We start from the raw sequence: 25,818 nt of genomic DNA, 5'->3' as shown, positions 1-25,818 counted from the left end.
AGGAGTGTGGTGGAGTCTCCTTCTTTGGAGGTCTTTAAGCAGAGGCTTGACAGGCATATGTCAAGAATGCTTTGATGGTGTTTCCTGCTTGGCAGGGGGTTGGACTGGATGGCCCTTGTGGTCTCTTCCAACTCTATGATTCTATAATTCTAGGGCAAAATGGTTAGGAGCAGAACCTCCACAGTAAAGAGCATTCTATCTTTTTTAAAGGGCAACTGACAAATGAAGACCTGAAAACACACACAAACAATTCCATGGCATGTGCCACAAAGTAGCTTGCTGAGTCCCATCCTTGATTTTTAGAAATCTGTAATTCACTCAGGGTGGAGAACAACTATCCTGCAAGTCAGATGCAGACCTGGTTCCTCTCTACCTGGCGACACCTCCTTCTTGTCCATCCTTTCCACTCCTACTGCAATGAAGCTTGGCTTGGGTGGGGTGGGGGCTTATATGGAAGGCAATAAAGGTAAAGGGACCCCTGACCATTAGGTCCAGTCATGACCGACTCTGGGGTTGTGACGCTCATCTCGCGTTATTGGCCAAGGGAGCCGGTGTACAGCTTCCGGGTCATGTGCCCAGCATGACAAAGCCGCTTCTGGCAAACCAGAGCAGCACACGGAAATGCCATTTACCTTCCTGCTTGAAGCGGTACCTATTTATCTACTTGCACTTTGTCGTGCTTTCGAACTGCTAGGTTGGCAGGAGCTGGGACCGAGCAACGGGAGCTCACCCCGTCGAACCGCCGACCTTCTGATTGGCAAGCCCTAGGCTCTATGCTTTAACCCACAGCGCCACCCGCGTCCCTATGGAAGGCAATAGGCTTTACTAAAAGCCAAAATGTGGGGTGGGCCAAGGGGGCTCCCATTTCAGCCTCTGAACTGCAATGCACAGTTTAGCCATGCGGCGGCAGCATTGCCCCAGTTTCAAGGCACTAGGAGTGAAGTTTTCCAGCTTGGAAGATTATCAAGCTATTCTCAATGACAAATACTAGTGTGAATGCAACAACCCAAATGTGCACCTTATTTTGGTATGTTTAATTTTAATTTAACCAAATCTTTTTTGCTATTGCCCAATTTCTGATATGTTCTTGAATTATGTGTTTTTGATCTAACTATATATATATGAGCAAAATATAAAATAGGTAGGTATATATCAGAGGAGCCTTGCTGGATCATACCAGAGGTAGACTGCTCCTGGAGATGGAGGTTCCATTCCTATCACATAAAGGAAGCTGAGGTGGGCCTAAACAGAGGGCCATCTAGTCCCAGAATCCCATTTCCCACAGCGACTGAAGCCCACAAGCAGGGCCTAAGAGGTGCAGCCCTCTTGTGCCTGTTGCTTCCCCCTGATTGCTACTCAAGAGATGCTGCCCTTGTAGAACTCAGCGAGGAGTACAGCTAATCGGTCTGCTCTGCCTCCCATTGGCTCTGGCGCCACCTAGTGCCAGGCTCCCTGCTTTCCATGCTACCAGTGTCCAACAGCCGCCAACCACTGTTGATGTAAAACGTAAAGGTAAAGGACCCCTGAATGGTTACATCCAGTCAAAGGCTACTATGGGGTTGCGGTGCTCATCTCGCTTTCAGGCCAAGGAAGCCGGTATTTGTCCACAGACAGCTTTCCGGTTCATGTGGCCAGCATGACTAACCCGCTTCTGGCGCAACGCAACACCATGACGGAAACCAGAGAGCACGAAAATGTTGTTTACCTTTCCACCGGAGCAGTACCTATTTATCTACTTGCACTGGCTTGCTTTTGAACTGCTAGGTTGGCAGGACCTGGGACAGAGCAACGGGAGCTCACCGGGGATTTAAACCGCGGACCTTCTGATCGCCAAGCCCAAGAGGCTCAGTGGTTTAGACCACAGTGCCACCCCAATGATGTGTAGTTAAATTGGTTCCAGGTTTGTGGGCCCCCTGGGAAAAGCACATTCTGGTAGCAGTCTCTGGAAAGCTTAGCCTGGCAGTGCCTCCTTGCTTTGTTAAATCCGTATCCTGCCTTTCCAGCAAATGGCACTCAGGGAGGTCTGCAAAGGAAAGGATCTGAGCTGATGGTTGGGAGGGGGGATTCCCTTCTCATCTCCTGGGAGACGTCAAGTGTGGCACCTGTTTACTGGCATAGGCCCATCTTAGGAAGTGGTACCAGACATGGTGGTCAAGGCAAAAGTGGTCCCCAGGTGAGATTTCCAGATGGTTGTCACCCTCGTGGGGTGGGGGGTTGTGAGTAACTGACCTGCCGTGTTAGAAGTCCCAAGCATGGCCAACAAACCAGCCAGAGGCTTCACTTGCGAGGGCAAAAAAACAGACCTTGCCCCACGAGATTCGGACTGCCCTCAGAACTCACCGGGGAGGAGGAAGATGGGGACAAAACTAGAATTAGTTTGTTTGTTTGTTTATTTGATTTCTAGCCCACTTTTTCTTTTCCTTCAAGGAGCTCAAGGTGGCCACATACAAGTGGTCGACCACAGAATCTGAGACAAGATGATTCTCTCCCCTCCCCACAGAATCTCAGGTCCGAACCTTCCTTATAACACCCAATAGAACTTAATGGGGGTCCCTGGGGGTCAGCACTGCTGCCGCCAAACCCTTTCATCTGCACAGCAGATCGGTCACACTAGATTAGGGGTGGGAAACCAGTGGGGAACTATTGGACTGCAACTCCCATCCTCCTGGATAGCTTAGCTGGTTAGAGCGTAGGGCTGGTAACGCCAAGGTTGTGGGTTCGATTCCTGTATGGGACAGCTGCATAATCCTGCATCGCAGGAAGCCGAACCAAGTGATCCTCAGGATTCCTCCAGGATTCCTCCAGGCCCTATCAGCCACACTGGCTGGGAGTTGGAGTCCAACCACATCAGGAAGGCCACTGTTTCCCCCAGCCCTGTGCCAGAATGAATTTATTTATACATAAATTACAGTGCAGAAGGGAAAGGAGGAGGGCCAATCCACGAGAAACAGAGGGTGCTGAACCCAGAGATCTTGGGGGAGGGGAAGTGGGGGGGGAGTCCATGAGCGGAGAGGAGATTCGGGGTAGAATGTGGGGAAGATCCGCTGCTGATTCGTGGGCGTTTCATGAGTGTGTATCTTCCCCAGTCCAGCGTTTCTCCAGTCGGATCCCAGTTCTGATTCCAGGTGTGCGGGGTGGGGCAGGGGTGGGGTGCTAGTGGGTCTTGCTCGGTGTTGCGACCGGGTAGCGCAACATCATATGCTCAGCCACTTTGAAAGGCAGCTTCTCGCTGGAGTAATAGCACACCACCTCGGGGACGCTGTCAAAGAGGCCGCCGGCCTGGTCGAGCGTGTACTTGTGATCCTTGGTCTGGGCCACGATGATGTGGACACATCCTTGGCTGGTCCTGGGCGTGGAGGGGGACAAAATTGGGGGTGTGTGAACGGGATGCCTGCATTCCCCGCTCCCCTCTCAATCCTTCCTGCTGGGTGGAAAGGCACCTGTGGCTCTCAAAGAGCCTTAGTCCCCCTCCAAGTGGAGACTTCCAGCCCACTTAGATTTATTCACATTATTCACATTTTAAAAGGAAACGTGCTGACCGTGGGAGAGACAAAAAATAATACAGTCGTATCTTGGTTCTCAAACGTAATCTGTTCTGGAAGTCCATTCGACTCCTGAAACCTTTCGAAAACCAAGGCGCGGCTTCCGATTGGCTGCAGGAGCTTCCTGCACTCAAGCAGAAGCCGCGTCGGATGTTTGGCTTCTGAAAAACATTCGTAAACCGGAACACTTACTTCCGGATTTTTGGCATTTGGGAGTCAAAATGTATGAGTCCCAAGGCGTTCGAGAACCAAGGTATGACTGTATATGTAAGCTGAGTCCCGTCAATGGAAAAGGCGGGATATATTTACTGTATTTACGCGAATCTAATGCGTCAACGAATCTAATGCACACCTCAGTTTTTAAAACCTTGAAACCCCCCAAAAGTATTTGCTACATCAGCGGTGCTTTTCCAACTTGCAATCGAATCTAATGTGCACCTGAATATTCGCAATGTAATTTGGCCAAAAAAAGGTGCACATTACATTCGAATAAATATGGTGTGTGTGTGTGTGTGTAGTCCTCTCCTGCACCTGGGATTTGATGTCGTCCTGCCTTGTGTGGATGGTTGTGTAGGTTGCTTGGGAATATTATTGACTTCTTATAATGAAAGGTTTTAAAAAATAAAATAAAATAAAATAAAATAAAATAAAATAAAATATAATAATAATAATAATAATAATAATAATAATAATAATAATATGGACCACTTTTCTTTTGAAGGGACAAGCCAAGCCAGTAAAAAAGTAGCTGCAGGTGAGGCCTGGATCCAGAACACAGAATCACTGAGATGAAGGAAGTTGTAGGAACTCCAGTTCCCATCAACTCCCAGCCAACGTGGCCAAAGGTCAGGGATGATGGGAATTAGGGTCCTGCAGGATGGCAGGATCCCATCTCAGCATTAAGCAAAGTAGAAAAAAAGGAAAAGAGGCCTTTTCTTCTTACGGAACAGAGTCTAGGGTTGCCAGACTCAATAGAGGACAGGACTTCTGTGCCTTTAATTGCCCTGCTCTCTTTTGAGTCTGGAAACCTTAAAGAGAAACCAGCAGACCCTTTGCTTGGAAATTAAACAAAGGGTCTGCTGGTTTCTCTTTAAGGTTTCCAGACTCAAAAGAGAGCAGGGCAATTAAAGGCACAGAAGTCCTGTCCTCTATTGAGTCTGGCAACCCTAACAGAGTCAGGAAATGCAAAGGGGCTCAGGACCCCCAAGAGATCCGGTGCCAGGGGGTCCCTTCTTCCCTTCTAGGTCTCTGGCCTGCTTCTTGCTGCCTTAGCCCTCCCCTGTCACAACACAGCACTTCTCCCTCGTCCTCTCTTTTCAAATCCCCTTCCCTTCCCAGCTCCGATTGTTTCCAATCCAGGGGCTCAGCATCCTGAGGAAGGAAGTGTGGGCCGCACCCGGCCAGCGATCCTCCGTTGAGGAGCCAGTGCTAGGCAGGGAGGCAGGGAGGCAGCAGAGCTACACAAGCAGGGTCAGAAAGGCAAAAGGATTCCGGGAATCTGGGTGGGCAAGGTAGAGAACGGGGCAGGGGTGGAGGAATGTATCTCCTTTTCCTCCTTGGTCCTGTAGCCCCAGCTCCAATTTCAGGTTCCCCTCCATCAATTTTCTTGCAAAATGCAAGGGAGCTCGGCTGTGGCTATTTGGACAGGTGGTGGTGAGTTAACTAATGTAGAGGCGGCCATCAATCAGTGGTTCGGGACGCCTGCCCTGCATGCAGAAGGTCCTAGGTTTGATCCCCTGTTTGAAACCCTGCAGAGCCATTGCCAGTCAGTGTAGACAACACTGAGCCAGATAGACCAAAAGGGACGAGGCAGGCTCCCCTCTTTAAACCAGCCCTTTGTTCAAAAGCATGAGGACTAGAACCTTATTATATTCAAGGGAAGGGCCGTAGCTCAGTGGTAGAGCATGCAGAAGCTCCCAGGTTTGATTCCTGGCATCCCCAGGCAGGCAGAGAGAGAAACCCTGGAGGAATGCTGCTGGCCTGGGCCGACAACACTGACCCAATGGTGTGGCTTGGCAAGGGAGATCTGGGAGTGAGTTGACTTCAGATCAGAGTCCGCTTTGCCCCCATCCAGCCCTCCTGCCTCGGAGAACAGGCACTCACTTGAGAGCGATGGAGTACTTGCTGGTCGCTGTCTCGCTGGTGCGGACCAGGTAGCCGGCTTCCCGGCACGGCTGCAGCCGGCTCTCCGCCTCGGTTCGAGTGATGGCGCCGTGAAACCAGCTGCGGGGAAAGGAGAGGGTCAGCTTCAGCCATGCTTCTGTTGATGGAAACCACAGGAGGGGAGAGACCGAGAGCTTGTGTGCTTGGATCTGCTTGCCAGCTTCCCACTGGGGCACCTGGTGGGCTATTGTCAGCTCAGTTGGTAGAACAGGCGACTCTTGATCACAGGGCTGTGGGTTCGAGTCCCACATTGGGTGAAACATTCCTGCATTGCAGGGGGTTGGTTCCAAAACTCAATCTGTTCTGGAAGTCCGTTCAACTTCCAAAACGTTCACAAACCAATGCACAGTTTCTGATTGGCTGATTGGCCCCCAAAACAATGCTGACATTGGCTTCAAAAAAAACACCGTTCGCAAACCAGAACACTTACTTCCAGGTTTGCAGCGTTTGGGAGCTGATTTGTTCGGGAGCCAAGCCGTTTAGGACCCAAGATGTACTAGGTGTTTCTTGTGGTCCCTTCCAAGTTTATGAATCTATGATCTGCTCATGAAAGATCAGAATGCTGGACTGGACGGGCCTCTGGCCTGATCCAGCAGGGCTGTTCTTAGCATAGAGCAGTGGTTCCCAGTTAGCTAAGTACTACAGACCCTGTTTTTTCAAAAGCCAAGCCATGGGCCCCCTGCTTCTGAAAATTGCGATATCTCAGCCCAGCGCCTCTCAGCAGCCTCAGCAAAGCCAAGCTGCGCCTCCTACTCACAAGGAGACCCTTCCCAGAGCCTGCTGCTTGCCCAGGTGGGCCGCTGGCCTGATGTTGTTTTGCATTCTCATCAGCCAGCATGGCCCAACGGTCAGGGAGGATGGGAGTTCTAGTTCAAGAGCACCCAGAGGGCACCAGGCTCCCCATTCAGGTGCTTGAAAGCAGTCAGTGCTCACCGGAATAACGCCTGGCGCCGGAATGTCCATAGGTTTATGGAAGTTATTCATCCACACATATATTTACATTAGTTTTTTTCGGTCTTAAAATAAACAGAAGGAAAGGGGAGGAGGAACCTGCCTCTTATTAAACTTCTCTGTCTAGTCGCCTGGACAAATTTCTTAACTCGCCATAAGTGATCAGGCAATGTCGGGACTGCGTCCCAGGGTGCCCCAGGTATACTGCTTTGAAACATGGAGGTTTCACTTTCAGTGGAAAGCCGTCAATAACCCTATCTATCATTGATTTTTCCAAAACTGCCCCCCCAAACTTGCTCTTTTTAAAGCGCTACTTATCCTAAGTCGCCATAGCAACATCCCATGGCAATTAACTTCGCAGGTTCATTATGCTTTCTCATGAAAAGCTTTCCCCTTCTCTGTCCTTGAAAGCTGTCTGCCAAACAGCCTATTCATGAGATGGACCTGCGCCTCTGTTTCAAGACAGAAGGAAGAACAAAACCCTCCCCAATTCATTTTGCTATCCACCTGGGGTTCACCAGTTTACAAAACACTAAGGTGGCTTTTATTGCAGGCTGGGTTTTAAAAAAAACAAATACCCCAAAACAGTGGAGTTAAAGCACTGACTGTGTGTTAAAAGTCTTCCCTCACCCCATTGAGCTGCATCCCTTTCACACTGCAGGTAGGAGCTCACACGGATTAACTAGAGATTCTTAAGAGTTGCGAGGGGACCCCGTGATGTCATCTAGTCCAGCCCACCGGTCAAGGCAGGAATCTTGCAACTTGCAGCATTCCAGATGGATAGCCATGTGGCTTCTGTCTAAATCAGGGGTGGAGAACCTTCAGCACGTGGCCAGGAAATGGAATACTGCTTCCAGCTTGGAATACAAATGGTCCCATGAGATCAGAGCAAGCTTCTAGTCCACAGTGGGGAACAGCATAGTACTCAGCTACTTACTAATTGAGCTGTTCAGATCCTATGATAAATGGGCAAGCTTTGCTCCAGATCTTATACATGCTCCATAACCACCAGGGACCTCTACCAATGTACCTCCTGGTTCTACCCTGAGGGACAGTATCTTACTTTTGTTTCTTTTCAAATAAACAAGGGAGATTTTCAGGGCTCTGAATTGAGGTGCTGGGCCTTGCGATGCATTCCAAGGAGGGGCTGTGTACACCATGCATATGAGACCCCCAAATCTCTCAACGTTTTAGAAGGCTGGTAAAAGCAGGGGAGCGAAGACAAGACCACACCATGTGTATTCTGCACAATAAAAGCAGGACTTTTCAAATAAAGTATGCAGGTTCAGTACATAATCCCTGAATTCATTCCGTTTCCTCAGTTCAGATTTTGGGAAGAACTTGGAACGCATTTGTAGGGAAGGAGGAAGGGAAGGCAAGGAAAATATCCACAGAGAGGCAGGCTTGGTGAAATTTGCAAGGAATCTGGTGCCACTTAATGAGGACTAGCAACTTGCCTTCTTCTGTTTTTTTTTAAAAAAAACAAACGAATGCTGGGAGATGTTGAACTACATCCCAGGCTATCAGATTCTAAGAGGCCTACAGAATACACACAGCTATGGTGCTGAGGTTATCTTTGGCTGCTGGGTGCTTACGGCTGTTTTTCCAAGGCGAGGGAAGGATCCACACGGTCCCCATCTGGGTCTGGATCTGCCACTGCCATGGGCTTCACCATCTTGGAGGGCCAGCTCCGCTGGCGGCGATGCTGCTGTTGGCGCGGCTGTGCTGGAACTTCATCCTTGAACGCTGAGGGTCTCTCCGACCCGTCAAACTGCACTGGAAGGAAAGGGGAAGAGTCTTCATGGATGTGTCACATATCCACCAATGGGAGTCCAGCGCTGCCAGCGACTTGCAAGTTATTATTAATTGCATTTGTAGTCAATCTGTAGATAATCTGGTGTCATAATTATGGCAGGCGACTGATGGGTGGGTGCCGAAGTCAGCCCTTGGGAGTAGGTTTATGGAATTTATTCATCTACGCATAGATTTACATTAGTTATTTGGGTCTTAAACAGAACGGAAGAAGAACAGCTTCTGGTTAAACTTCTCTGCCTGGTCGCCAGGACAAATTTCTGAGCTCACCATAGGTGACCAGGCAAAGAACTGTTTATAAATCGGATACAACCCAACCCTAATCTCCGCATGCGCACAAACTACTATCTCTTACCTGAGAGAGCTTTCACAATTTGATCTTTCTTCCACTCCCAGGGCTGTTCGTACTCAGCTGGCGGCCGCTCGTCATTCTCCGGCAGCCGGGCCTCTGGCTTGGGCCCCGCTTCCGCCGGTTCGTAGGGGGTGTCATATAGCTGTGGCGGTTTGGCCCCTTGGCGCTTAATAGTTGTAGTTGTAGCAGGAGCAGGAGGAGGGGGGTCTCCTTTGGCCTCCGCTGGCTCATCCAACAGCAAGATGGCTTTGACAAGAGGGTCTTTTGAACCCCGCCTGCGGATTTCTGGGAGGAAAACAGGGTGGAAAGGTCAGAGTTTCTCTGCACCCGTCAACATTTGTGTAAAAGGTATCCATTGATTGATTGATTGATTATTACGGTTCTTGACCAGCACACATAAATATGTGATACATAAAAACAATAAAAGAAAACAAGAATATCTAAAAATAGACAATAAGCATAAGTTTTAACAATTGGTTAAAATAAAACTAATTAAAAGGAGTATTACTACTTAGGGAGGTAGACTGCAGCAGTTAATATCACTGGATCCTCTTTAGCTAGTCCTGAAGATGTTCTGAGGATATTTGGACACTGCTAATTAGATTAGACCGAATCTTTAATAGCTCTAGCACAGAATTTGGCAACCTTCGCTGACACATTAGGGTTAGCGTCGGAAAGAAGCCACTCTATATAGAAATTATCCGAGCGTCCAGGTAGCTCTGCCAGTATAGTGTGGATAAGCTCGCCTCGCACCTCCTCGTAGAAGCAGCATCGCAGAAGTATATGGCCGATAGATTCCACTTCTCCTGATCCACACAGGCAGCATCTCTCACATAAAGGGATCCGTTTGTACTTCCCAGCCAGATATTTATTCCACCTGGAAATACCCTCTCATAGAAGAGCATTCACTTTGGCCCGTAACCGCATAATGCCTTCAACAGTTCTCCAGGGGTATCCATTGATTTTTCTCTGGGTGCCACATTTGTGTGTGTGTGTGTGTGTGTGTGTGTGTGTGTGTGTGTGTGTGTGCAAGCACACTCTATGCGTAGCACGGGCTTCTTCCAAGCTCTAATGTGCAGGGGTCCTTTGCCTTTATTATGCATATGTGTGAGTGCGAATGAGTGAAAAAGAGTGCGAGTGAGTGAAAAAGAGCAATTTCTCTCTAATGGGTCCTTTGCTGCCAGTCAAAGTAGACAAAAGTTGTTGTTTTTTAAAATAATAAATTTTATAGCAGAGATGCACATAGTTCCAGGATTGCAGGGTGAACAAGCTAGCAACCCTGTTAGGTTTCTCTTATGCCTAATTCCTCAGCATGAAATGGCTTGTGCCGCAGGGAACAGCTAGAACAATGCCTAGTGGGCTCTCATTCCATGATACTTTCCACCCAATTCTGATTTTTCCTAGAACAAACATTGCTTCCGTTTTGTGACCTGTCCGCTTATGTACTCTAGTACAGTATTCTAGTAAAGATTCCTTAATTCCTTGCTTCCTATTCATCTGGTTTTCTCCTCAGGATTCAAAACATGGGTGAGGCAAAGTTGAGTTAAGAGTCTGACTCAGTATGAGGCAGCTTCATAGAATCTGGGAAGGGACCCCGAGGGTCATCTAGCTCAACCCCCTGCAATGCAGGAATCCTTTGCCCAGCGTGGGGCTTGAACCCACCACCCTGAGATTAAAAGTCAAGTGAGACAAGCTTCCTATTTAAATGAACCCTTTATGGGTTTTTTAAAACCTATTTTTTATTAAAGATTTCCTGGTTTACAAAAGTATGTGCAATGTCTCTTTTTTCAAGTTACAATTTCTACAGATCAGTTTCATTTGTTGAGACATTAGTGTTACTGAAATATACTCGGAGTCAAGAGTGAATTTCATGCTCTTTATTCAGCTCATAGTCATCAAGGAGGAGAAGAGAAGACGAATGGCTCTTTTCCCCAAACCATCTGCTTATATACATTATTTACACAATGGGCCTTGCGTGATTGGCTACTTCAGGGCTACACCTGTGGGCCAATTATATTATGGATTGACTTCTGCCTGCAGCCTGATTGGCTGCTCCTACAGGCCAATCAGGTAGCAGATTCACTTCCGCCAGCCGCCTGATTGGCTGCTCCAGCAGACCAATCAGGTTGCGGATTCACTTCCACCTGGAGTTGGATTGGGTAGCTCCCGCTGATTCTGAATCCTATTGTTCTAGGATTCAGCTCAGTACATAACACCCCTCCCCTCTAAGTTCCAGTCCTGCCCGGGAAGTTGCATTCGTAGTCCCCAAGGTCTGCTGGCCGCCTCCGTGTGCGTTGTGGCCTGGGGTGTTCCTTGGTCAGGGGTTCTGGTTCTGGCTCGTGTTCCGAGGCTGCTGGCTGTGCCAGGGCTGTCTGGTCTGGCGCCACTGAACCACTAGGTTGTAGCTCTGGTTCCGGTGTCCTTCCAGCCTCGGGGCGCCCCTCTGTGCCTACTGCTTCTGCTTCCCCTGCCCACCCCTCTCGCTCTACAGGCCTCACTGCCCTGCTGTCCCCTTGGGACCCCTCTGTCCCGCTCTCCTCCCGGGTTCCTCCTGGGAATCGTCGTCGTAGCTGGTCGCAGTGGCGGCGCCAACATTGCCCCCCTTCCGTTAGTACCTCGTACGACACGGGACCGGTCACCTTGGTGACTGTGGCGGGTACCCATGCTGGGCCTGCCCCAAAATTCTTTGCATACACTGGGTCCTGGGCCACAAATGTCCGGGGGTTCCTGCCTTTCCCCACCACTACCTCATCCTGAGCTCTGTCGGGGTGAAGTCGGTCCAGTCTAGTTGCAAGGCGCCGGCCCATTAGTAATTCAGCTGGGCTCCGGCCCGTCGTTGTGCTTGGGGTGCTGTGCTGTGCTAGAAGAAATGCGGCAAGGCGGTATTCCCAGTCCCCTTGTGTCATGCGGCGGAGGCTGTCCTTGGTGGTCCGCACCATGCGCTCCGCTTGGCCATTGGTGGCAGGGTGGAATGGTGCTGAGCGGATGTGGCGGATGGCGTTCTGCGCTGTGAAGGTCTGGAACTCCTCTGACGTGAATGCGGTTCCATTGTCCGAGACGAGGGTGTCAGGGAGCCCGTGGGTCGCAAACAGCTTACGTAGTACCCGGATGGCTGCCGCCGTAGAAGTGGATGGTACCAGTGCGACCTCCAGCCATTTGGTGTAGGAATCCACCACTATGAAGAATGTTTTTCCCTGGAAGGGGCCAGCGAAGTCCACGTGCAAGCGTGACCATGGATGTCGGGCGGACTCCCAGGGCTGGACTGGGGCCCTTGGGGGATCCGGGCGGGATTCTTGGCAGGTCTGGCAGTGTTGGACCCAGGCCTCTATCTCTCTGTCAATCCCCGGCCACCACACATAACTCCTGGCAAGGGCCTTCATCCTCACTACCCCTGGGTGTGTCTCGTGTAGGGCTGTGAGGACCCTTTTGCGGAGGGGCTGGGGAACAACAACCCTGCTTCCCCATAACAGGCACCCCTTGTGGGCCGACAGTTCATGTTTGCGGTTTGTGTAGCCAGCGAATTCTGGCCCGGGGCTGCTGCTGGGCCATCCTCGCCACACCCAGTCCAGGACCCGGGAGATGACCCTATCTTTTGTGGAATGGTGCGCAACTTCTTGTGCCTGAATGGGTCGGTCGGGAAGCAGCTCCAGGGTCATAACCTCTTGCGCAGGCGCTGGGTCGGGGCCTGTTTCTGGTAGTGGTAGCCTGCTGAGGGCGTCTGCGTGGCCCATCGCCTTCCCAGGGCGGTGGATTAGTGCATACTGGTAGCCGGCAAGGAAAATTGACCACCTGAGGACACGTGGAGACAACTCTTGGGGGGTCTGCTTCTCAGGGGCAAACAGGCCAAGCAACGGCTTGTGGTCAGTCACTATGGTAAAGGGCCGCCCGTACAAGAAATCATGGAATTTTTTTACGCCCTTCACGATTGCCAGACCCTCCTTGTCAATCTGTGAGTAGTTTCGTTCGGCTGCAGCAAGCGTCTGGGAGAAGTATGCCACCGGCACCTCTCTTCCATCCGGGAGTTGGTGTCCCAGGACAGCGCCGATGCCATAGGGAGAGGCGTCGCATGCCAGCACCACTGGCAGCCTCTCGTCGAAGTGTGCTAAGACCGAGTTCGAGACGAGCAAGTCCTTGACTGCCTGGAATGCGGCCTTTTGTCGCTGGCCCCACACCCAAGGGGCCCTTTTATCTAGGAGTCTGTGTAGGGGCTCCGCTACCGCTGCCTTATGGGGAAGGAAGGCATGGTAAAAGTTCAATAGTCCCAAGAATGACTGAAGTTCGGGCTTGCTCTTGGGCGCTGGGGCCTCACAAATGGCCCGTACCTTGTCACCGGTTGGATGGACCCCTTCTGCGTCCACCTTAAATCCCAGAAAGTCCACCTGCGGCACTCCCAGTAAACACTTTTCCCGCTTCACCTTGAGGCCCGCCGTCTGGAAACGGTGCAGGACGGAGCGGAGGCGGTCCTCAAATTCCTCTGGTGTGGGCCCGGCGATCAGTACATCATCGAAGAAGGGGGTGACGCCAGGAATCCCTTTAAGGAGAGAGTCCATTAGATTCTGGAATATGCCTGGTGCCACGCTAACGCCAAATTGCAGCCGCTTAACTCTGAATGCCCCTCTGTGCGTCACAATCGTCTGAGCCTCTGCTGTGGCTTCGTCCACAGGCAACTGTTGATACGCTTGGGCCAAGTCCAGTTTGCCAAAGATTTTTGACCCAGCCAGGGTGGCGAGGACATGGCTGACCACTGGCACTGGGTATGCATGGGCCGTGAGAGCCTTGTTTATGGTGCATTTGTAGTCTGCACAGATGCGGACCGAACCGTTAGGCTTGACGGGTGTGACAATTGGAGTTTCCCAGGGGGCGTTGGGCACCGGCTCCAGCACTCCTTGCTCCACGAGCCGGTCCAATTCCTCGTCTATGCGGGGTTTCAGGGCGAACGGGACCCGGCGGGCCTTGTGCCTGATGGGTCGTACAGCGGGGTCCAGCTGTAGGGCAATGGGGGGTCCTGTATATCGTCCCAATGCCCCATCGAAAACCCCTGGAAACTCTTTGCATATGGCGTCCACGTCCACTTGTAAGCTAGTGCGGTTCACCCCGGTAACGGCTAGCCCCAGAGGTCCAAACCATGCCAGTCCCAGTAAGCTAACGTAGGGGCCCTTAACTACCAGCAAGTCCAATTGTTGCTTTCGCCCTCGATATTGCACCCTGAAGGTCCCCACCCCCATAGTAGGGACCTTACGTTTCTGGAAGTCCCGGAGGGTGAATGGGGCCGGCCTTAGTTTGGGACCCCCATTAGGGCACAGTTCCCTTAATGTTCGGGCCGAGATTATGGATAGAGTTGAACCCGTGTCCAGCTCCATGCGGCATGGGGCTCCCTCTATCTGTACCTCTATATAAATTTTCTCTGTGCTGGGATGGGGCAACTGGAATACCTGGTAGTCCGTGATCTCCGTCGAGTTGCCTTGGTGCATGGTGCCGTGTGACCTGGGGCTCCTGGGTCGGTCATCTGATGCTTGTCGACGGGTGAGTCGAGCCCGACACACCCGGGCGATGTGTCCCAATTTTCTGCACTGCCTGCACTCTGCGTTGCGGAAACGACAGGTCCTCCTCTCGTGGTTCTCCCCGCAGCTTGCACAGTTCCCTCCTTCTCGTCGAGGCTGCTGTGGTGTGTGTGCTGCTTGAGTGCGCCGCTGTACTCGGTGTACTTCCTCCCTGTCAGATTCGGATTCGTCGGTGAGGTCTTCGTGGTAGACCCTCGGTTGGGATGGCGGGGCCGGTCGTGCCTCTTGCGTTGACCTCTCGGCGGCTTCGGTTGCCAGGGCTTCCTCCAGAGTAATCTGGAACGTGAGGTCTTTTTTGGCGTAGAGGCGTCGTTGCAACATCTCGTCCCTCAGGCCACCGACGAGGCGGTCACGAAGCATGTTCTCCAATTCTGAGAAGTTGCATAACCGGGCGGCTTGGCGGAGGGAGGTCACAAACCCAGTTATGGTTTCCCCCGGGGCTTGCCGCTTTGCGTAGAAGGCATTTCGGCAAGCTACCACCGAGGGCTGTGGTGAGAAGTGCTCCTTCAGCCGTTCCATTATTGTTTTGTAAGAGACGGTAGCGACATCTCTAGGTGCAAGGAGAGCCCGGGCGATTTCAAACGTCTCCTCTCCACAGACGCTGAAGAATGTCGCCCTCTTCATGGCATCGTTGGTGACTTCTTTCGCTTGCAGGAGGAAGTTGAAACGGGCGGCGTACCCTTCCCAGTCTCCTGATGCTGGTTTGAATGGCGAGAAGCTGCTGTCGGTTGCCATTCTGGGTTCCTTGGGTCCTGGAGCTGAAGCCTGGATGCACGGTGCGATGCAGCGGTGCAGCAGGTGGCGGTGCTGCGGTGCAGTGCGTGGTGGCGGTCAGCTCAGCAGGATCCCACCTTCGTCGCCAGTGAAATATACTCGGAGTCAAGAGTGAATTTCATGCTCTTTATTCAGCTCATAGTCATCAAGGAGGAGAAGAGAAGACGAATGGCTCTTTTCCCCAAACCATCTGCTTATATACATTATTTACACAATGGGCCTTGCGTGATTGGCTACTTCAGGGCTACACCTGTGGGCCAATTATATTATGGATTGACTTCTGCCTGCAGCCTGATTGGCTGCTCCTACAGGCCAATCAGGTAGCAGATTCACTTCCGCCAGCCGCCTGATTGGCTGCTCCAGCAGACCAATCAGGTTGCGGATTCACTTCCACCTGGAGTTGGATTGGGTAGCTCCCGCTGATTCTGAATCCTATTGTTCTAGGATTCAGCTCAGTACATAACACCTACATTAGGAAGAAAAGGGAGAAAGAGGTGGAGGGCGGAATGGTGAGTGGGGGTGGGGGTCATGTGGCAATGTTTCTATTTTACTTAATGTATGTGTGGGTTTTTTGTCAGCATCGCTTGTGCAGGTTGCTTGTGCTCCTTTGGTGGTGAGAGAGGTTAGCGTTGGCCTCCAGTGTGGTTGTTTGTTTGTGATTGGCTGTAGTGAAGTTTGTTTTTGTGTGTGAGTGGGGTGGGTGGGCATTTTTGAATCAGATTAGCCATATTCTGGGTTCTTGTCATCGTTTTGTTGGGCTGTGTGTGTGATAAAGGGGAGTCATAGGCGTCCTCTCCCATTTGTCCCCGTGCCCGTTTATTGGTTAGTTTTTCCTAATAAGGCTGTTTCTAATACTATTTGGTACCATTGGTCCATGCTTACTCCTGACAGGTCTCTCCAGCGTCTGGCTATGATGTTAAATCAACCCTTCATGTGAAGCCATGAGGACTAGAAACTTCCTTTATTTCCAGGTTCGTCCGGTGGGAGAGCATCTGCATTGCACAGTCCCAGGTTCAAATCCCAGGAGCATATCCAGGGAGGGCTGGGAGAGAGAGAGAGAGACTGCCTGCCTGAAATCCTGGAGAGATGCTGCCAGTCAGTGCATGCAACACTGAGCAAGGTGGACCCAGGTTTCAGACTCGGTGCAAATCAGCTTCCTCTGTTCTTGACAGGAAGGATTGGACTGTCTCCTACCCGGCGGTGGGTCAAAACCAGGAGAAGTGAATGTAGGATCTGGGAAACCCTCGCACTCAAAACCAGCGTCTGAGGTAAAAGCGCCCATATCCTGCGCACGAACGCCACCTCCGCCAACAATGCCCCACATCGCCTCCGGCTTCCGGCGCTACCGTTTCCTGTTATTCTGTGTCAGCTCCGGGTGGGAACGCCACGGGCCTGAGAGCCCAGGGCAGGCATCCGGCTGGTTGCTAGGCAACCGGCCACGTTTGAGGCCTGTTTGTTTTTACAAAAAGGCAGGGGTCCGTCAGGGCAGGGCCGGGCCTGGGGTGGGGGGCAGAGGTCCACGGCCCCAGGCGGCAGAATGAGGCCCCTCAGGTGCTAACTGACTAGAGCAAGTTAGAAATAAGGCCCCGAATTACACATTTGAAGCAGTAAATCGCACCACTTTAAACTGCCATGGCTTCCCCCAAAGGATCCTGGGAAATGTAGCTTGTGATGGGTGCTGAGAGTTGTTAAGAATCCCCTCTCCCCCCTCACTGCACAGAGCGTGCTTTTAACATACCCTCCAACATTTCTCTGATGAAAATAGGGATGTCCTGTTCTATAAAATAATAATAATAATAATAATAATAATAATAATAATAATAATAATAATAATAATATTTATACCCTGTCCATCTGACTGGGTTGCCCCAGCCACTCAGGGCGGCTTCCAGCGTATATAAAAACATAATAAAACCTTTATAAACTTCCCTATACAGGGCTGCCTTCAGTTGTCTTCTAAAGGTTGTATAGTTACTTATCTCCTTGTCTCGGGGGGGGGGGGGGTTCGCATAACTCCATACCCTCCAACATTTCTTTGATGAAAATAGGGATGTCCTAAGGAAAAGAGGGATCTTCCGGGATCAAATCTGAAACTGGGACGGCTTCTGTAAATCCGCGACTGTCCTTGGAAAATAGGGGCACTTGGAGGGTCTGCTTTAACAAGCAATCCTTCTTCCTCTGGGAATTGTAGTTCTTGGTTAGGCGACCCCCTCTTCCCCTCAACAGAGCTACAATTCCCAGAGTTCGTTGGGACGAAGGTCCCAGTATTCACTGATGCGGTCAAAAAGCACGATAATATTCCATCACTCTCTGTGCCCTTGCAGAGCAACCTTGCAAAATAATAATAATAAAAATAAATGACCTGAGATAAAAGTTAGCTACCCTAAAACAAGTGTGCTGCTTTTAATTTGAGAAAGCAAATTTTTGGCACAGCTGGGAGACAGGGCACAAATCTGGTGGCGGCCGAGGGGCAGGGGAGGGGGGGTCTAACGGGAAAAAGAAATCTGGGTCAGGAAACCAGCTCTCTCCTTTCCTGCCTCTCTGCTGGAAGAGATAAGGCTGGGGGGGGGGAGTTGTTTTGTTTTGTTTTAATTTTGGTGGGAAGAGAAAAGGAGCAGCTGGGGTGCGAGTGACCCCCCCCAGCAGGGTGGGTCAAGGGGTCCCAACCTCACAGTGACAATGGGAGGAATAGGGGATCGGTGGGGGATCAGGCCACTTGAAATCTGAATTTAATAACATGAAACCATGCCCACATTGGCTGCTTCTAGGTGCTGTAGTCTGGGAGTGGGGGAGATTTTTCAGACATAGGGCCACATTCCCTCCTGGGTGACCTCCTGGGGGCCGCATGACAGTGGTGGGTGGGGCCTGGGGCAAAAGTGGGTGGAACAAGAGGTTTAAGGCCCTAAACGGCCTCGGTCCTGTATACCTGAAGGTGCGTCTCCACCCCCACCGTTCAGCCCGGACACTGAGATCCAGCGCCGGGGGCCTTCTGGCGGTTCCCTTGCTACAAGAAGCCAAGTTACAGGGAACCAGGCAGAGGGCCTTCTCGGTAGTGGCACCCTCCCTGTGGAACGCCCTCCCACCAGATGACAAAGAGAACAACAATTACCAGACCTTTAGAAGGCATCTCAAGGCAGCCCTGTTTAGGGAAGCTTTTAATGTTTGATGGATTTCTGTATTTTAGTATTTTGTTGGAAGCCACCCAGGGTGGCTGGGGGAACCCGGCCAGATGGGCGGGGTATAAATTATTATTATTATTATTATTATTATTATTAAAATTTTGTACAGTAGACTAGTTTCTATATAAACACCCCTGTATCTAAATCATGGCTAAACCACCACCCCAGTCATTGTAGATGGAACCGCTTCTTCCGCAAAGCCAGAGCTTAGCTTGTGGGACTCCCTGCCACAAGATCTGGTAACTGACCAGGTACTCGAATGATGGGAATTCGGGAAGCAGGAAGTGGTACAGCGGTTAATTCTGACTCAGTGGTCTTATGGGATGTGGGGGATCACTGGTAGGAAAACTGGTGGTCAGGGATGATGGGTGCCAGGGTCCCAGCCACCTCTAGAGGGCCATGGGTGCCCCACCTTTGTTCTAGGGTGCAGCCTCTGTCCTCACAGGGAAACTATGAAGGCCAACTTGGTCCTGGCCAAGAACCTGTATGAACCCTAAAGAAAATGTCTCAGAATTCTTGACAACAACCCAGGTTCTCATGACAAACTTGCAAGGATTCCTCAGCAAACGTCTTGGCGAGAATCAGCCAGTTGTGAGTGAGATGGCGGAATTGGTGTTGGCATTTAAACATCTGGGCTGGCAAACCAAGGCCTGCCAGGTTTCTTTGCCTCCACCCCTCGGGGTGTCGAGAAAGGAAACGTTAGAAAGATGACCTTTCTTTGGAACAATTAACGGCGGCTCCAGTTTTCCAAACTGCTAAGCTGTCTCACGCTCCGCTCGATGTCGCCAAGAGGGCATGGACAGCGGGCCGGATTCCTCACAGGAGGCCAGAAAGGGACATGGGCAGGTGATGCCAACTCTCCCCTTGTCTCAGGATTTTGGGGCTGGCATGGCCCCCTAATGGCCCCCCTCCTGGCAAACGCGCCCGGACACTTACCGGTGATCATCTGCTGGGCATCGTATGGCTCCATATAGCCGTCATTTTCTCCCAGCCTCTCGGCATCTCGCTGACCCTTGGTGCGCTTGGCATCGTACGGGTCGGCGTAATCTTCCAGGATAATAACCTTGATGGCAAAGGGAGGGGGTGCAAAGGCAGAATTAAGCAATCAGGTGAGGCTTATTTCACAGAACTGTCAAGCTGGAAGGGAACCAAAGGCTCATCTAGTCCAACCCCCTGCAATGCGTATTTGCGTGGCCAACATCCTACCCCAGGCCCTGTCGGCACATTACGTTTCAAGCACTACGATAGTACTGTACTTTAAACAGTTATGGCTCCCCCTGCCAAGAATCCTGGGAACTGTAGTTTGTTCAGGGTGCTGAAAATTGTTTGGAGACTCCTGCCCTCGTATTTCCTTCCCAGAACTACAATTCCCAGAGTGGTTTTGCCATCCATCCCTCTTCCCAGGAAACTCTCCTAAGGCCACACCTTCTCAACCACACCCCCTTCCCAAGCCACACCCACTGGTCTGGGAAAAGTTTGCCCTCTTTTAAAGGATGGCACTATTTTATGGGTTTGGTGGTTTCCTTGCTTTTTACTTACGTGTCTTATTGTAAAGCACCCTGTCGCTTGTGCAAATGGCACTGTATAAATCACCTAAATTACAAATAAATCAACAGATAGCGGGACCTGCAACAAAATGTTGCGGTATGGAGTGTGCTTGTTCTGGGTTCCTGCCAGCCAGCCAGCCGTGCCCCCTTTCAGGTGCTCCATTCCATTTCCCCTCATGTTTTCAGGTCTTCTGTGGCCACTGAGAATGCTCAGACCTCATTCAGCAGTTTCTTCCTCTTCCCCACCCTCTTTTTCTAAAGATTATTGTGTCCTCCTGCAAAGCTCGAGACCCGCCTCCAGGTAAACCTGCTGTCACCACCCTGCTGTGTGTGGCTGGTGCTGTTTTGGCTACGTAATGATTGGCACGCTCCCCCGAACATTGTAAATAGAAGGGCGGATGACAATTGTACCCCCCATAAATGACAGGAGCACCTCAGAGTTTAAGTAACAACAATGATTTTTACATAAAGTAGAAGTTCTGCGGAGGTTGCTTATCAAATTCTGTATACTGGTGGTGCTATGCAAACAAAGAATGGAACTATTTATATTTCTGTATAATACGGGATTAAAAACCGTAGGAGTTTCTATTTCATATAAAGTCCTGTTTGGACGTCCTTCAAAACGGAACCCCAGAAAGCAGATTAATTATTTTAGGCTTTTCGTTTTGCTTTTAAGGAGCCCTTTCATAATTTCCCATGGAGTTCTATCTGCAGCCGGCAGCCTGAGCCCATCCCCGAACTAAGGACGCCCTTCTCTTCAGACATTCAGCAGCTCAAAGAGCCACCCACTCTCTTCCTCGCCTCTTATTCTCACTCTGCATAACAAGAAACATGGTGGTTTTGAGTCCAGCTAAATTAAACATAGCAATAGCATCAAGGGTCTCACAAGTCAAGCAATTGCTTATATCTTTTTTTTAAAAAAATGTGATTAATTAGCTTGCGCAGGGAGTGGAAGAGAGGCAAAGGAATTACAGAAGGAAGCACATCCACAGCAGATGAAAGATGCAAGGGCAATGGGTGCCTGTGAGGTTAATTGGGTAGCAAAACCAAAAGTGGCGTTAAGCGGTGTCAAGTTGGTGTAGGCAGAGAGTCCTTAGAAGGTCATCTTATTTTGGCAACTGAGAAAGGGCATGGAGAATGAATGAGGCCTACCCGTTATAAGCCTGCCCAACGGGCATACGCTGGCACTACCATGGGAAGGGTATTGGCGTGAGCAGAATCCTTACCGTCTCCTGTTTGGCCTTCTCTGACTCGGGAGCTGCAACCAGGGTGGGACTCGGGGCGCTTCCAGGGTAGTTCTTTCCGTTTTTCTCGTGAGCATCCACTTTGATGAGCCGGTTGATGTAGGTCCCGGAGCCAGCGTTGCCTTTGGGTGCCCCCCGTGCTGGTTCGTCCGCGGGGGCCCCATCCACCCGCGAATTCTTCCGCATCTTCCCCGCAGCGGCTTGCAGCAGGCCCTGGAGGTTGTCCCGCGAAAGCCGTCCACTTCCGCCATCTTTCCCTGGCAGAAGCAGGGTCCGTGGGCTGCCCAGCTCAGTAGCAGAGTTTTTCCGGTTCTTCCCGGGCAGGGAAGCTGCCGTGCCTGCTTCGGAAGGACCTAGGCTCTTGCGCGAGGCACTGCACAGCTTCCCAAGGTTGGCGGCACTGCCCGGCTTGGCTCTCTCCGAAACCGTTTTCAGGCTGGACGGAAACTCTTTGAACCACTTGGCAGCCATGGGGGGGGGGCAGAGGGCAGCACACGGCAGCAGGGGTCAAGGAGAAGCTGAGTTTGGGGTACCGCTGGGGAAAGGGCGGAGGCCTGTGCGGAGGCTGGCACAGGCTGTCTTGGGAGCCTGAGATGTAGGCCTCAAACTGGCCACGCGCCCCCTGACAACCCAGCCACGTAACTCGGAAAAGGGCAGCCAGAGGCGAGGGGAGGCCCAGCGCCCAAAGGATAGGAAAGGCATTCCCTGGGCAAAGGAGGTGAGGAGGTGGCCAGGATTAGGGCCAATACCTGGTCACCTTGTCCCGCCCAATTCCTCTTTCTCCCAAGGAATTAAAAGCCACCACTTCCAACTGAATTATAAAGGAGTTTAAAAGGAAGCAGACCTGGTCAGCAGAGAGAGGGAAGCATCAATTTGGGTGGATCGATAAAACAGTTACACCTATATAAAACTCATCCAGCAATATGAGCAACTGGGAGAGCGCATCAAGGTGGAGGACCCCTGAACCCCATTTTTAATGCCTCATTTGCCCAGCTCTGTAGCCCCCCCCCAAAAAAGTGGGTAGACAACTGGTCTCTCTCTCTCTCTCTGCCAACAAGGAGGTGAGCTGGGAGTCAGAGTAGTGGCATGGGAGAATTTTAAATTGTGACTAGGAGGGGCTTTGGAAGGAAGGGCAACTAGTGCTTCCCCACTTTTTGGGGGGGTGGGGGTGGGGAGTGAGATCCAACAAATTATATCTCCTAAACTTTCAGATAATGCTTTGCAGCGGACGGAAGGGGTCCTAAATTTTCATTTTTGGAAAAGAAGAAAGACATAGACTTTTCTTTATAAGAGGCAGGGGAGAAAAATCATTTGTGGGAGATCCAGCTAGCAGGCAGAACAGGGGCTTCTTGGTCCTGGGGGTGGGAGGGGGCCAGAAAACAAGAGGCGGATGCCTCTCAAGGCTGTCACTATTAGGGGCATGGAAAGGGGTCTTTCCAAGAAGGGGATCCTTTTACACGGCGGGGAGGGGGCGGCAAAGTATCATCCCTCCCTCTCTTTCATCCAGCCCTGGGGTGGGGTCGCCCCATGGCGCCCTCGGGCTCCGCTGTTTGGTTTTGCTTTTACCTGCTTTTGCTCGACGGGACCCCCGGCCGCTGCTTTTCCACGCCGTCCCAAGGCGCCTCTCTCGCCGCTGCTGCCGGACAGGGAAGGCGAAAGGGCGGCTGGCTCTCGCAAGAAGCCTCCCCGCCCAGATCCGGAGGGGGCGGCCTGGCGAGCCGCGAGGGGTCTGGCCTCTGGGCGCGGATGAGAGAGGCGAGGAGCGGAGCCCGGGCGCGCAACTTGCGCGTTTTTACGGGGCAGGTTTGGCGCGGTTTGTGCGCCAGCTTTTCTTAAATGTTTAAGGAGCGACAGAATATTATTATTATTATTATTATTAATATTATTATTATTATTATTATTATTATTATTATTATTATTATTACATGTACTTTACCAAAAAAAAGGTTGCGTGGTGAATTATAAACATTACTTCTCCATCCTCCCCTTTCTTCCTCATTTTCTATAGATTGTCTCCAACTCAAAGTAAACCCCTTGAAATTAATGGATCTAGTTAGTCATGCCCATCAGTTTCTTTTTTTATTATTTTCATTTATATACATTTATATTATTTTGCCAGATTTTAACATTTTCGATTTCGACTCCCTTTCCCCTCCTCCTGCGGTTCCTTGCTCCCCACCCATCTTTTCCTGCATGCTCCAAATTATCTTAATTTATTCTTCTATTCGTCTATTCTGATATCTCTCTCTATATTTTTTTTAAACTGCAGATTTTTGCAATAAACCTGCCAATGTCCTAAACTGTTTACAATTTGCTTCTAAATACACAATAAACCACTTCCTTTCCTTTGTAAAGAGTTTGTTATCTTTATTTGTTATTCTTCCGGTAAGTTTCACCGTTTCTGCATACTCCATTAATTTCTGTATCCAATCTTCTTTCGTCGGGACCTCCATCTTTCCACTTTTGGGCAAATCACATTCTTGCGGCTGTAGTAGCATGCATTTTTTTTTTTAAAAAAAAACCTACACTGTTTGCGTAGTTCTAATCCTATACCTGTAATTCTCAAGAGAATGCCCATTAGTTCCAATGGGATTACTCTGAGGAGCTGTAACACTGGAGAGAGGTTGTTTCTGTCCGTCCATGAATATTCTCATCCATCACTTCATGTACAAATATTAACGTGTTCTTCCATACAGATATATTCCATCCATCCACTTATATATTTCGTCACTGACATATATACCTACACCAGGCACCCCCAAACTGCGGCCCTCCAGATGTTTTGGCCGACAACTCCCATCGCTAGGTTACAGGACCGGTGGTCAGGGATGATGGGAATTGTAGTCCAAAACATCTGGAGGGCCGAAGTTTGGGGATGCCTGACCTACACTTTCTTCTTTTCGTCTGTCTGTCTATGCAACATGTCTGCCTCTTCATCAACAAAACCCATCCACCTGCTGGACTTTCTGTCTATCCACCTGGTCCATTCATGTTTATACAAGTCTGTCTATCCATCCATGTCACCCCATGATCCATAGCTATCGGTCATCTGTGTACGTATCTGTTTGTCTCTCCATCCATCCATGTCTGTGTCCGCACATCCCTCCATGTCCAGGTCTGCCTCTAGCCGTTCATGTCGAAATCGGTCTAACCATCCGTCCATGCCCATTGATCGAGGTACAGGACCAATTCATCCATCCATCCATAGACAGACAGATTCGTACCTGCCTATCCACCCACATACAATTCTGCCTCTCCAGTCATCCATTTCCATCCATTCAGAGATGCATGTCTGTCTGTTTATCCATATAATAATAGTCATTTTATTATTTGTACCCCACTCATCTGACTGGGTTGCCCCAGCCACTCCGATGTATTGGGGTGTGTGTGTGTGTGGATGGACAGATTTGTATGTGTGCCCACACATCCACATACAGATCTGTCTGTCCATCCATCTCCCGGTTCTTAGTCCAACACTTCAACCAGTATATTCTGGCTCCCAGTATATTCTGTTTGTTTGTTGTTACTTACGTATTTGCTTAAACTGGAAATTTTCATTTTTGACACTGTAGTTTTGCTTGTTTACCTTACGACAGCATGGTTATTTTTGTCTTTTATTGGATCTGTTTTACATGATACCAAAAGTTTTGCATATTGCCATTCCCACCACCACCCCTAATTTTTTATTACTTTGTTTTTTGCTCTGGGATTGAAAATAGTATTCAATGAAGAGCAAGCTATAAATATTGTTTTCTTTTAAAATCCCTGTCTATACCAGCCTGTTAACCTCTGTAAAAATGCATCCATCTCTAGCCATTGATAATCACCATAATAAAGGGACCAGCATATTAATTTCTTTCCTAAGCGGTTCATGTTTTAAAATATGCATATTTATTCAAAGCATTGTACATATTCATTCTTCCTGGCTGTCACCACAGACTGTAATGCAGAAAGATAAGAAGAAGCAGGAGGGAGCTTTTGCAAATGAGCTCAGACCAAAAATGCTATTTAAAACCAAATTTTGCCATCTGCTCTATACATTTAAAGCACACCCAATGCACATTTAAGGGCATGACTCACCCCCCACAGAATCCTGGGAACTGTAGTTTGTTAAGGCTGCTGGGAATGGTAGCAGTTAGAATTCTTTGTGGAAACTCATGCTCATTAAAATAATAATAATAATAATAATAATAATAATAATAATAATATTTTATTTATAACCCGCCCTCCCCAGTCAAAACTGGGCTCAGTTTATACAGAACTTGCTTGCAAGTAAACAAGAGGGGCAGGGTGGGTCTGCATGGGTGAAATCTGACACAACATGTTTTCTTGTTATAAATTCCACTGTGCTGCTGAATTCTGGAACCTGTCTTGGAAAGCCACGATCCTATGCATGTGTTTATTTGGGAAACACAATTGGGTTTCGGCACAGCGACGATCTCAGGAGCAGATCCCACTGCCACGCATGAGGCTTACTCCCGAGTAAAAGCATGCACCAACTGGGGCATGCAACCATCATCTGAGGCCCTTCTTTGTGTGCCTCGTCCTCTGTGAGAGGTCCAGAGGGCAGCAACACAAGAACAGGACCTTTTCTGCAGTGGCTCCCTATATGTGGAATGTTGTTTCCAGTGCCTGCCACCTTCATTACATGTCTTTAGGCACCAGGCAAAAACTCTTTTCCCAGGCCTTGGGC

The 25,818-nt window shown here is 50.1% G+C and overlaps 1 protein-coding gene across 1 annotated transcript; it reads right to left on the bottom strand.

The window, feature by feature from the left end:
• Positions 1-2,372: 2,372 nt before the first annotated feature.
• On the bottom strand, positions 2,373-22,817 carry SHE (Src homology 2 domain containing E). The gene is made up of 6 exons (XM_035099240.3): positions 21,108-22,817; positions 19,271-19,397; positions 8,824-9,105; positions 8,252-8,432; positions 5,646-5,765; positions 2,373-3,346 (listed from the first exon to the last, which is right to left on the bottom strand). The coding sequence occupies exons 1-6, from the start codon at positions 21,594-21,596 to the stop codon at positions 3,154-3,156; spliced, it is 1,392 nt and encodes a 463-aa protein (XP_034955131.1). The 5' UTR covers positions 21,597-22,817; the 3' UTR covers positions 2,373-3,153.
• Positions 22,818-25,818: the final 3,001 nt, after the last annotated feature.

This window comes from Zootoca vivipara, chromosome 16, assembly GCF_965207765.1.
Source record: "Zootoca vivipara chromosome 16, rZooViv2.hap1.1, whole genome shotgun sequence".
NCBI lineage: Eukaryota > Metazoa > Chordata > Lepidosauria > Squamata > Lacertidae > Zootoca > Zootoca vivipara.
Note: the sequence above shows the minus strand (reverse complement) of the source record. Positions and strands in the feature narration are given on the sequence as shown.